Raw genomic sequence first — 13,027 nt, forward strand, 5'->3', positions numbered from 1 at the left:
CGGGGGTCGGTGGCAGGGACCAGGACGGAGAAGCACGGTGGGTCGTTGGTGCACACCTGGCTGCAGGGCGCCCCGTCGGAGAAGCGGGACATGCTAATGGCTGCCACCGTCTGGTCCATGTCGTGGTCCAGAAACTGGCCCCACTGCATGAGCATGTGCGTGAACTGGTCGTCGGGGGTAATGGTCTCAGTCCCGACCATGGCAGTGGAGACGAGGCGAGGTAGAGGAAGGGGCAGGTCCCTGGCATCTTCTGCCAAGGAAAAACCCCGAGGGAGGTTAAATCCGTTCTGGTAGGCGGGTTTGAGGAGCCTCTGGAAGGCTGTGAGAGACGCACCCCACATCGGGTGCTGGAGGTTGTTGCAAGAGCCGTCGTGGGTCCTGTACTTCTTGTGGAAGCAGATGTCTGAGCAGTTTGGCGTGCGGCGGTGGGCCGAGCAGCCCGACAGGTTGGCGATCATGTTCAGGTAGTGAGGGGACACCAGGTCGTTGTACCGGTAGCCTGCGAAGGTAAAGGCAAAGCACCAAGTCAGCCCATGGCTGCTGCGGCCGCCCAGTTCCCACCACCGCATGGCAAGGCTCTACGTGAATCACAGAGTCACAGAAAGCGTTGAGCTGGAAGGGACCTTTAAACATCGTCTAGTCCAACCCCCCTGCAGAGATCAGGCACACTTTTAGCTAGATCAGCTTGCTCAGAGCTGCATCCAGCCTGACCTTGAATGTCTCCAGGGATGGAGCCTCCATCACCTCTCTGAGCAACCTGTGCCAGTGTTTCACCCCCCTCATTGTAAAGCACTTTTTTCTAACAATTAATCTAAATCTACTATGCTCTAGTTTAAAACCATTGCCCCTCGCCCTGTTGCTGCACACCCCTGTGAGCAGTCCCCACTGCTGGGGTTATCAGGGTGGGCACGGGAAGGGCCGGTCCCTGGCTGTAGTGCCCCTGGGGAACTTGTGGAAGGTCAATGAAGCACAGGATCATATCAGGCCCCCCAAGGAAGAAAAGAAGGGGAAAAGTTTATGATAAACTGCACAGGGGTGAAAAGCAGAAATGTTGTGAATGACAGACCAAACTGTGAGAGTGGTCTTGGTCTCCACGCTGGGTTTATTTTACATCTCTCTGGGTTATTATGGCAATCTCGAGCATCATCAGCTGCCTCAAACCCTACGTGACGAGCAGCAGGGAAGCCGTGGGTGACTGCCAGGGCGAGGGCGCTGAATAATGCTGCGCTGTGCGGATGCTGACAGGGCAAGGAGGAGGAGAGGCTGGCAGTCCGACCAGCCCGGACGAGACATGCAGCCTGGAGAGAGACTCCTCACACCCTGGAACACATCCAGGCAGGCAAAAACACTTACGGGCCCCAACCGTACGTGCCTGCTACACGATGATTCACACGTATAGGTTGAAACGAGGAGCGTATGGGGATGTCTCTTGTACATAAAGGACATTCCAGCGAGCAAGTTTTGGTGTCCAGCTGCTGGGCGCTTGGACCTCACTAAGTATTTTTGATGTTGCTTTGTTGCTTGCTATCCTGCCTTGATAAAAGGAAGCTGAGGGGCTGGAACCCATCTGAGTTTGTAGCTAAAGGTTCAAAGTCGTAATGAAACAGAGGTAAAACTCAGGGATGATATCCCCCTTGCTCTGCTACAGCACCCAAAAGCTCCAGCATCTGTGTTATTTTTCTCATTGCCCCTTGGAGAGCAGGAAAAGTCTCCAACCATGCTGCTGAGGGACCAAGCCTCAGGTTTCCAAAGGCACACCTTTGTGAGATGGCTAAATAATTTTAAGGATTAGGGGCTTTCACAGCCAGTCAAGAAATCTTTAGCAAAATGGGGAACTGCATCACTTTGCTGAGGACCGAGTTGGTAACAGCAAGACCAGCCCTTGTGAAAATCATGAAACTGCAACTCAGGCTACACATTTCTTGCCATCCCTAGATTTGCACTTTTTAAAACTTTCTGGATATCCACACCTCATTGTTTTAATTTAATCCTACACACTAAGTTAAGAGGGGAAATAAAGTCTCTCCTACCTGTGACATTCATATCCACGATGAGACCTTGTTGCACGTGTTCCTGAATCAGCTGCAAGGTCCTTTCAAAGATCTCACCTGCCCTGGCCGTTTCGATGGTGTAGGGGTCCCGAGGGTAGCGGAAAAGAGCCAGCAAGTCGTTGGGAGTCTTGGGGCGCCTGTTTCAAGGAGTCAGAAGTGACCCAGGAACATTAAAATGAACAGACCCTGCTCAGGGCAATGAGACTCTGCAGGCACCAAGAGGCAGACTCTAAGCCTGGGCTGGTGCTTGACCCCCAAAACTGGTGCATAAGACCGAGAAGGTTTGCCTGAGTATTGCAGATGACTAAAGAAAGGATATTTTTCCCCCAGGAAAACACACGTATTTAATTTCCTCAGTATCTCTGGGTGTTTGTTTTTGTTTTCTGCTATAGTGGTTTATTTTTCACTTTTCGACAGCTGAAACCCAGAGGTTTTGGGCTTAATACAAACCATCTATCTCTTCAATAAAAATATATATTGGGGAGGAAAAGGAGGGAATTACCCTTCACTTGAGAAGCCATTTTTCATTGAAGAAACAGTGAGAATTATTACATTATTATTTCTGCTCACCTTATACAAAGTCAGATGCATTTATAAAGCGACTACGCTGATTATTTTCTCTTCTATGCACTGTCTCTGGAGCCAACTCCAGCTGACAAAGTGTACGTTGCAGAGACAGAAGAGGAGATGTTTGTGTATCACATTTTTCCAGAATCCCAACTGCCTGTTTCGAAGCTCTATCACACCCCTACACCTATGGGTGCAGCTTCAACCCGGTACTCGAAACAACACCGCAGCTTTCATCTGCGGGTTGACAATGATAAAATGAGATTAGTGGAAACTTCATTCACTGCATTTTTTTTTTTTAATCTCTATTCTGCTTCAAGTCTCAGATTGTGCTGCTCCACGGACTTACTTGCTGAAGAGCTCGGTGCGTGTTGAGTTGATGGCATGGTCCACGCTGCTGATGGCTTCCCGTATCGACGTGGCTACAAACGTGTCACCACTCCGGCCAACGTCCGTGGCTTTCCAAATCAGAAATAAAGAACAAAATGTCCTCAATGTACTTTGATATTATTCATTTTGTCTTCCAAGCTCAAGAAAATACACGCATCAGCACAAGTTACTCCACTGCAGGTCGAATTGAGTTTCTGTTCACGACATAAACACCATGAATTTATGTTTTTGAAGCAGGTACTCTGAAAAAGAAATTAACTGCCTGCAAAAGAAGGTGACTTTTTCAGGAGATGGATATGGAACATATATTCAGAGTTTGCTCCTGCCAAGTTTTGCAAATAAATGCCTGTTTTGCATTTGGAAAATGAAAATATAAAAATCACAGTGGGTCAACCTTCTCACAAAGGAAACTTCTAAAAGTCATCAAATTCACTTGAATGTATTGCTTAGAGATCAGTTTTCCATTTGTGGAATGCTGCTAATTCAGGAGCGCTGCTCCTCTTCATCCACCAAGGCTTCCCCAACGCACGGAGCAGTAGAATAACAGAATCATAGAACTGTCAGGGTTGGAAGGGATCTTAAACATCATCTCATTCCAACTGCCATGGGCAGGGACATCAGGCTGCCCAGAGTCCCATCCAGCCTGGCCTTAAAAACTTCCAGGGATGGGGCTGCCACTTCCTCTCTGGGCAACCTGTGCCAGGGTCTCACCACCCTCAAGGAGAAGAACTTCTTCCTAAGTAGCTTGAGAACAAGCAACTTATTTCCCATCCCCGAGCCAACATTTAAACCCAGCAACATTTCTGCTCTCCCCTGCCACGCAGGGGTATGGGCAGACGATGGCTTAGAGCACAGCCCCTTCTCACATGAGAGCAAGAGAAGACTGGAGAGAAGCCCAGGAGACACCCTACCAGTGATGGTGAGCTGCATGGCGCTGGAGGTGAAGCCAAAGGGGTTCCTGGCTATGCACTCGTATCTGCCCTGGTCGGCCACGCCGAGGTCTTGAATGGAAAGGGTCCCGTCTTGACTGATGTGGAACTTGCCACTCTCTGTGATCTGGATGCCCTCCTGTTGCACCACCAAAAGACAGAAAACGTGTCAGGGCACGGAAAGCTTCCCATCATCCCAGCCTTCAGCCCAATCGGCAAACCCGCGGATGGGTGCGATGAGCGAATGTGGCCACCAGATGTTAGTATTGTTCTTCCAGAGGAACCAGAAATCCAGCCAAGGACACCTGCTCCTGCCTGGACCTGCTGCGAGGAGGTCCTTGCTCAGCTCCCTCACCCTGGTCCACCTCCAGCAGCCGCTGCAGGGCACAAACACCCCGCAGGCTCCTATGCACAAACCCCCCGCAGGCTCCTCTGCACTTCTTACAGGCGGGCTGGAGCGAGCACCGTGCCCTGATGCTGCCACAGAAGTTTTAGGGCACATAAATAAGTCTGAAACTCAGGACAACCTGAAATTGATGGATTTTTGCTGACCTTGAGCTGTAGACGCTAACTGCTGCTGGGGCTGGGCAGGGTTGCTGATCAAAGCGCTGCGAGCAGCCCCTCGCGCAAACGCCACCTCTCAGACCTGGCTGGTTGGTTTCAGGTTTTAGATTCTTACTCTCCTATTTTTTAACATCTTTTTGCTGCCTGGTCCCAGTTGAACACTTACTCAGCTGCCCTCCCAGACTCGGCTCTTCTGCTCCCACTGGAGCCCCAGGCAAGCTGCAAGGTCACCTCCCATGAGATCTCTGCAGGGTAACTGAGGCTCAAGCACTTTCCCTTTAATTTGCAGCTAAAAGTGAGGCAGGACCCAGTACCGGTGGTCGACCATGGCAAAGCAGGAAAAAGTGTGAAGAGCATGATCTAATAAATTCTTGAAAAGAGCAGCCAGGCTGCAGTGTGATTTTGAGGGACCGTGGCCTTGCCCCGTCAAAGCTGGAGCCAACCAGCATCACCCAGTTCCACTAGTGGGAATCCTGGAAATGAGGACAAACTACTTAAGAAAAAAAAAAATTCGCTTTCATGTTTTCCTAGGCATAGTCACTCAAGCATTTCTAAGATCCTGGAAGGTCACTGGCTTCATGTTACCTGTTTGGAAGGAAGTACAAGAGGAAGCAGGAACGTGCGCTGCAAGGATTCGAGTCTGAGAAGGAGCAGTGTTCTCTTAGACCACTAAAACCCCCAAATCAGTGGAAAGGTCGGCCCTTAAATTTTCTTCCAACGCAATTTTCTTCCACAAACTGATTTAGCTAGTTTTGCTGGGAGAGGTGTGTAAGGAAAGTAGTTTAATGCAGAGGAACCACCCCCGTGACTGCCAAGTCCTGGCTCATCTCTTACTTTGACCCAGGTTATGGTGGGACGAGGATCTCCTTGGGCAGCGCAGGCAATGGACACATCCCGGCCTGTCTCTGCCACCACGTCTTGGGGAGGGTGAAGGAACACGGGGATCACTGCGGGGAAAAAAAGTCACAAGTGCAACAAACGCATCGAGTGGAACAGAGAAATCTGCCTGCAGCACATCTCAGCGTGGGCAAACCAGAGCTGCCAGGCTCCTTCAGCTTCTCCGTGCTCTCTATCTCTCTACCAAGCCCTCGGTGTTTTAGGTTCACTATTTTCTGTTCGAGATTTTCTGCTCCTGTATGTCTCTACTCAGGATAATTACATGGGAACGTGCTGGGTTCTTCAGCATTTAAAATGATTAATTCAAAGGCTTTCTCAAAAAGATGCTCTAGCTGAAGCAAGCGTCATGAATTGACTCAGGAACTATCAGATGAGGCTCTCTGGCAAGTGTTAGACAGGTCAGACAATAATTATATTGATCTTGCTGGTCTTACAACAGTCTGAATTCTGTGCTTGAAGCATCACTGATTCCATGTTTGTAGATAGTTTCCTTTCCCTATTAGTAAAATTCTGCCATGTCTGTGAACAAGCAGAGATGTCTGCTTATTTATAATTATTTATATGTGAACAAAAAAAGTAAACTAAAATATGAAAGCATTCCTGTGTGACTTGTATTTTACAGAGGTTTGATTTCAGAAAACCTAAATTTAGGTTGAACCTATGACCTGGTAGCTAACATTTAAGACAAATGTGTCTGGGGCTAAAGTTAAATCTTCCTGAAAAGGAATGATTTTGTTTTGCAGAATGTATTACAATTCATTCCGCAGGAAGACCAAAATTTAAAAATAACAAAACAAACCAAAAAAAGATTACTAAGACTTTAATTAATACAAATTTTTTTTGTAAACTATCTAAAAAAACCCTTCTGTTTCCTTTACCAAAATAATTTCCTTAAGGACAACTCCCAAACACATCAAGGGCCCTATTTTTCACTCAAACTGGTGAGATACCAGAGCTCATCTGATGGGCGTTAAAGGGCATTTCTGATCACACAACTCTGGTGTTTATCTGTGGGCTGATCCCATCCTGCTCCCTGGCCACGCCAGAGGAGTTTCATTCCCACGGCTCTACTTCTCCCAGACTACCAGATTAATTTTCAAGGAAAAACAAAGCAACTTCTTCCAATTTACAAATCTTGGCACTCTGGAAACCTCTTTCCCATCAATGGATGGAGCTCTCAGGGCAAGACGTCAGCTCCCAGGCAAAAGCCAAACCCCATCCCACAGGAACCAGGGCAACCCCTTGCCTCGTTGGGTAGCATCTTGTTTACCACCACATTAAATCAATGACACGCGTCTGCCAGCCCTTCTCTGCCCAAGTTACCTCGGGGGGTCACCGAGAGCTGCACCGGGAGGGTCCTCACTCCGATGGCACTGATGGCGTGACACTCGTACTGGCCTTGGTCGTGCAAAGCCACCCTCATCACCCGCAGGGTGCCCGTGGAGAGGATGCTGTGCCTCCGGTCGCTCGGCAGCGGCCCCCCTGCGGAAATGAGCAGTGCCTTTTGTTCATCCGGAGTTTTCCCATCACTGCATGATGGGAAAATGTCATCTCCTTCCCCAAACGACACCCTGAAATACCATCTGCATCTCAGTTAAGGGAGGGACAGGACAGATGCTGCTTTTCCCACCCCCAGGGTCACGGCTGAGTTGTCTAAGTGACTGGAAAGGAGCTGGTACCCTTTTTTGTTGCCATAAACCTTTTTTAGTGCAAACTGCAGATCTACTGACACCTGATGGACAGCAAATCTGCCTTCAATTATCCAAACTGGCTGTTTAATCAAACAAATGGAAACATTTAGCATTGTCCTTTTTTTAATTCACTATTTTGTTTTTTCTTTGCTTTGGAAACTGTGTTGTTTCAATATTTCCTCTATTGAAGGAGAAAAGTTCCAAACTAAAAAGCTTTACCAAACCCAAACAAAATTATTAGAACTTCTCAGTTTAGAGACCTTTTTTTTCTTAAATATTCAACTTTCCTCCAAATAAGGGCTCTCTTTATTCATCCCAAATACTAAAAGAAATCTGAACCCTCCCTACACTGTCAAAAGTGGCTTTCAGACAAGTTCCATCACTTCTCCTCCTCTTGTTTTGTCCTTAGCATGACTTGTGTGAAAGCACCGTAAAGCCTGGGGGATCTTTGGACTGCTGACTGACCTCACGAACCTGGTAACAAAGCAGTTATTAATCTTCTCACCACTGTGCTCATTTCCCCATCTCTAAGAGATCTCTTCTGAAATCTGGGCAGTGGACGAAAACAGGTTAAAGGAGATGGAGAACATGCTGGTGGAGGAGAATTTCAGCTGATCCTTCTTACCTCCACACCAAGGCTATTGCTGTGGAAGCTGCAATACAATAGTCATGAATTCCCCACAGAACTAAACCATTAATTACAGCTTGTGAAGCATAAGGAAAAGTTGGAGGGTCTCTGGGCCAAGCACTATTGGCTTCTGTCCCAGAAAGTGTTGGATGGGATCAGTTCAGTGGAGCCAGCGCTAACAATCACCTGAGACTCTAAACGTTCACCACCACCTGCTGACCCAAAGCGGGGTTTGTTGAGTTAAAGAAACCTCACAGGTGTGTCAGCAGTGGACGATGCTCTTCTGCAACATGCTCCCCAAGAGGAGCGAATCAGTGACAATGACAGAGAGCTGCCACATGGTGCTATTTGCTGACATGGGAGTGTCCAGACCTTGCCTTTCCAGAGGAGGTAGGAAGCCACTGCAGGAGGAAGTTTGAGGCTTTCCCTGGGTTTCATGCTGATGAAAACCAGCACACTGCTTCCTTCTGACAAAAGGAGTGTGGCAAAGACCTAAGAGGCTTCCTCCTCTGTGCTTAACATCATCCTTGGTGATCTACAACACACTTTCTAGGGTGACTAGGTCTGTGCTGATCACCCTCTATCCTGTGTCACCACTGCAAGTCATTCCCCTGGACCCTGATGGGTCTTCTCACCCATATCCCGTGGATGAGGGCACGGGAGAGAAAGAAACCGCGAGTCAAGTGAGGCAGTACCTGCTCTCGTCCAGGTGATCACGGGCGGAGGGTGACCCTCAGCAGAGCAGGGGAAATCCACGCTTTGTCCCTCAGTCACCATCTGATCAGTGGGAATGAGGAGAAACCTGGGAGAATCTGGAAAGGAAAGCAACGACTGAGCAGCAGGAAAACCTCAGGCAGCAAGCTGGGGTTAATTCTCGGCTCATGGGAGCAGAACCAGCCACAGGGCTTAAACACACTCCCATACCAGAAATGTCATCAGCCTGGGACTCCTCACCTTGCACTATGATCCTTGCTGTCGCCTGGACGGATCCCTCGGTGTTGCTGGCATTGCAGTTGTACTGCCCCTGGTCCGAGAAGGTGACATTCTGGATGAAGAGTCCTCCAGAGCTGGTGATAGCGAAACGAGAATCCTCCGGTAAAGGAGAGCCCGTGCCAAGCGTCCAGCTGATGCGAGGGTGGGGGTGCCCGGAGACCCCACACTCCAAGGTGACGCTTTCCCCAATGAGCACTTCGGTGTTCTGCGGCTGGATCACAAAAGTGGGCTTGGCTGGAAGGAAATGAGTGCTTCAGAAACCAGATGTTCTGCTGCCTGCTCAGTTCCGGGCAGAAATTTCTCAGACTCCTCATGCAACCCAGGTAGCAGTCGCCTGGCTCTTCCCTGACCTCCGAATCCTCGCTGTCAGCAATTCCCTTCCTTGTGCTACTTCTCCCCACCACCTCCTCCCCCACAATCACTTGCTGCTGGAGCATCCCCACTCCTGCATCCCCTTCGTCCTCGATACTTCTCTGCTGCAGATTCCATCCCAGCCTCCAAACCCCCTCCCCAGCCCCAAATTACCTTTAGCGACTAAATCCCCAGTTTCCTACTCCTGTGAAGGAACCCCCTAAAGCTCAGACCACTCTATGAGGTTAGCCACTCTCCTCCCCAGCACACCAAGAACATCTTGGCAAATACAAAGCTGAGACTGACTCTGACTTAGCTCCACTCCCAGCCCTGACCCGAGACGGGTCTTCAAGGGGTGCACAAGTTTCAATTACATGGGTTGCCAAAATAGCGCAGCACGACTTCTTGTGTCTTGACCTCCCCAGCTATGTTCTTGGCCATGCACTGGTAGACGCCTTTATCCGACTCCCTCGTGTTCTGGATCATCAAGGTACCGTCTTGCAACAGGTTCAGGCGGTCATCATGTTTCATGTCAATCTTGTTACTGAAAAACAGGCACAAACAGGCAAAGTCTGACCGGTGGCCTTCCCCTGAGCTGCTGGGGCTTCACATGCATCGCAGTAACTTGGTGTTCCTTGGAGCTATTCTGAGATTTTACGAAATTTATAGCAAGAGTTATGATTTACAGCATGGAACTTCAGCTCCAGCTCTGATGTACTCCCTGGGTGAGCTGCTTTTTCTCTCACCACTGATTACACACGACATTTACAGCCCATCAGGAGAGCACACGGTTCCCATGCAATAGAATGTTGCTATTGTCAGGGCATCTAGGCTTGGAAACCTTGTTCTCATTATTTGCAAAGTATATATAATAAATAAATAGAATAATGAATTAATATCGTTATTTTCCACAGCCATTCCTATTTGAACGTGCTCAAAGGCCTCGGGGGAGGCAGAAAGCTCCAAGTAAGTCATCATGGGACCCCAACCCAAGAGCTGTGAAACATCTTCCATGTTTCCACAACGACCTGCGACTCCTGGATCCCAGCCCACAGCAGAAGGTCCTGCTGCTGCGTCCTATTTGCCCCAGCACGAAGGAATCTTGGAGGGCTGCGGATGACTGAAAAGGGAGAGGGGATTTCTTTCCTTGCAGGACAAAGGCTGAATCCACCATGCAAGCTAATATGCTTGCTGGGCATTTATTTAATTCCCCTGATGCCTCCTCACTCCAGTCAGATCTCGTTTGCAGAGCATTTATTATCATTACCCCTCTTACAATGCTATTTTTGGGAGCCTGCCAGCATTTCCCTAACAAAACCTGCCTTCCAGGGGGACTTAACTCAGCCATAAACTTTTGCTTCGTGCTGAAACTCTGCCCGGTGGGGAGTTAGCTGAAGAAGCAGACATTGATCATTTTTATTAATAACCGAGCCCCATTCAGGCTCCCACAGACAAGAAGCTCGTAAAGCAGCAAAGCAACTTCACTTCCACAGTGGGCAACTGCTGGAGCACAGAATATTTTATTGTGTAGCAATTCCCAGAAACACTCTGGCATCTAGCACAGTCATATATTTTTTCAGTGTTGCTGTATAGAATGATAATCTATAGGCTGCTTTGCACAGTCGGTCTTTCAGTGGAGCACAGTGATTTTTCCCTTTCAAAGAAAGCCATTCTCCCAGCACATTAGGCCTTTAGGGAGAAGACAAAAAAAAAAAAAAAGAGAGAAACTAGAAGCATTTCAGCAGTTAATAAATGGCAAGCATGGTGGCTTAGAGCAACATGAAATACTAATTTTTTTATTTTTTTTCCCCGATCAAAAGACAATTGCTTTCAGCCCACTGAGTATGTTTATGGGAAAGTCATGAGCTCGTGGAATCCATTACAAATGCAGATGAAAAATTTCGAATGCGGACGAAAACACCACTTGGATTACGCAGTCACCAGAGAATGCCATTAAAAGGAAGGTAAATACAACCCATGGAAATATCCTGCTCATTGTGTGCGACTCACTTGTTGTGCAGCCAAATAATAGCAGGCTTTGGGTTGCCTTCTGCCCTGCAGGTGAAATAAACTGTGTTTCCCAAGAGGACGTCGACGTCGTGGGGTTCTGAGGTTATGCGAGGCCTCTCTGCAAAAAAAGAGTGTTTTAACAGGACCCAGCCTAGGGCAGCACAAAACCATCCACCGCCCAACTCGAGGGCGGGGGGTAACAGGCACCATCCGAGCACAGTGCCAGCTGCCTGCAAATCCACCACTTCCCTCGCCACGAGAATTCAATCGTTACCTCTCTAATTCATGGGCCGACATCTATTCAGTCAAGGCTTTCGCTGCGTGCTTCACTTTGAGATGTACTCAAGCACTTAAATGTTTAAAGGATGTGCTAAACTAGAAAGGAATTTATTTACGCGGTCTGGAGTGCTTGACCTTGATTCAGCAGAACACCCATCTAACAATCTGTAGGCTCACCAGTAATCCAGTAAAACCAGCTGGATTATTCGTAAGAGAAGTGAGAACCTGCCACCTTCTCCAGCCGAAGGTCAGTGCCCTTACTCTTTAGATTCTAAGTTAATGGCTTGGCTACTCATCCCCAACAGCAATGCTAACGCGGGAACAAATCCACCACAGCCCCGTTGGACAAAACGCTGATCCAGGGCAGATTTGCTCCGCTGGCTCCCACCTGCGAGAAAGCGGTGGGTAAATCTCGATGCCAGCAGCCTTCGGACTGACTCACATATCAGCTGCCTGCATCATTAGAGCTTTACGCCGAATTATGCATCATTTGTCTTGCCCAGCTGGCATGATACCAGCTTAACAGCCCAACGCCAGCAAAATCTTCCCACCAGGTGTTCTGGCTAACTCGACAGACGTCCCACTATGCGCCCAGAACAAATTTACATTAACGACCCTCCCGTGGCACTGGGTGTGTGTCGGGGGCAGCTCGGCATGCGGTACATCCACTCGCCGTGCATCCCACTCCACGTGTCCCCAGCTGCTTGCTCTGGCCCCTTCTGAGCCCCCCCTGCCTCGAGGTTACAGACCCATTTGTGCCAGTTTGACTCTTCCTATGGCTGTGCCCTAAATTAAGCTGAGAAACAGCCTGAGATTTAAAAAAGTAATACTAAAACTGTAAGAGAAAAGCTGAATTCAAAGGAGAGCTCTTCAGGATCCAGATGATCTCACACATCTGGCTCGCAGCATGGCCATGCACACAGCTGGACTGGCAGACCCAGGAGGGATGCTGGCCCAGGCAGGTGGGAACACTGGGATTGATTCTGCCAGCAGGGAAGTACCAGGGAACCACGGCTGACGCTTGTGCCATCCTCCACTGATGGCTGCACTTGAAAGTCAGAGTTTCGTCTTTTTTCGCATGCAATATTTAACTTGGGAACTTTGCAGGAGCAAACCTTTCATTTCAAAATAGCATTTCCCAGTGAGAAATTATCTGAGTTTAAAGAATAACAGCTTCACCAATGCAATGCATTACCACAGTCAAACAAAGCTTTCAGCTCCGTGGTTGCTATGTGTTTGCTCAGGTTTTTCGGTTGTGTTCCCAGCCATTGCAGCTCTCCCCTTCTCTTCAGCCCAGTGAGGGATGTTTCTTCTGGTTGCTGGTTTAAGCACCAACCACAGCAGGTCCTTTGCTGGCCCTACTCTGTGCAAAAACCACAGGGACACCTGCCAGCCGAAACAGAGCTGCCTTCAACCCCCTCGCAACCGTCAGCTTTCTCTGCATTATCCTGCTATCTCGCATGACCCCACTGCAACTTTCCAATTTCAGCAGCAAAACGAGGGAGAAAGCAGGATGCTGGGGCAGGGAAGAGGGAGGAAAAAGGGTGGAAGAAACGAATCCCAGCGAATCCCAACTCGAAGCCCAACCGAGGGCTCACCGCAGTTAAACTCCTGGGCGGTCAAAGTGACGATGGAGCGGCCGTGCAGCTCCCGAGGAGCCTCGCAGGTGGCAGCTGT

The 13,027-nt window shown here is 48.8% G+C and overlaps 1 protein-coding gene across 1 annotated transcript in view; it reads right to left on the reverse strand.

The window, feature by feature from the left end:
- The window catches only part of LOC104275731 (peroxidasin homolog), a gene marked incomplete at its 5' end in the record, with an annotated part of 23,797 nt that overhangs the window by 4,219 nt on the left and 6,551 nt on the right, over positions 1-13,027 (reverse strand). The window contains 11 exons of the mRNA XM_009871772.1: positions 4-499; positions 2,031-2,188; positions 2,968-3,076; positions 3,920-4,076; positions 5,336-5,448; positions 6,722-6,880; positions 8,413-8,529; positions 8,672-8,944; positions 9,436-9,605; positions 11,072-11,189; positions 12,949-13,027. The exon at positions 12,949-13,027 is cut by the window's right edge and continues 94 nt beyond it. Of these exons, the coding sequence (XP_009870074.1) occupies positions 4-499; positions 2,031-2,188; positions 2,968-3,076; positions 3,920-4,076; positions 5,336-5,448; positions 6,722-6,880; positions 8,413-8,529; positions 8,672-8,944; positions 9,436-9,605; positions 11,072-11,189; positions 12,949-13,027 (1,949 nt within the window). The remainder of the gene's footprint in view (positions 1-3; positions 500-2,030; positions 2,189-2,967; positions 3,077-3,919; positions 4,077-5,335; positions 5,449-6,721; positions 6,881-8,412; positions 8,530-8,671; positions 8,945-9,435; positions 9,606-11,071; positions 11,190-12,948) is intronic.

This window comes from Apaloderma vittatum, unplaced genomic scaffold (assembly GCF_000703405.1).
Source record: "Apaloderma vittatum isolate BGI_N311 unplaced genomic scaffold, ASM70340v1 scaffold30280, whole genome shotgun sequence".
Classification (NCBI taxonomy): Eukaryota; Metazoa; Chordata; class Aves; order Trogoniformes; family Trogonidae; genus Apaloderma; species Apaloderma vittatum.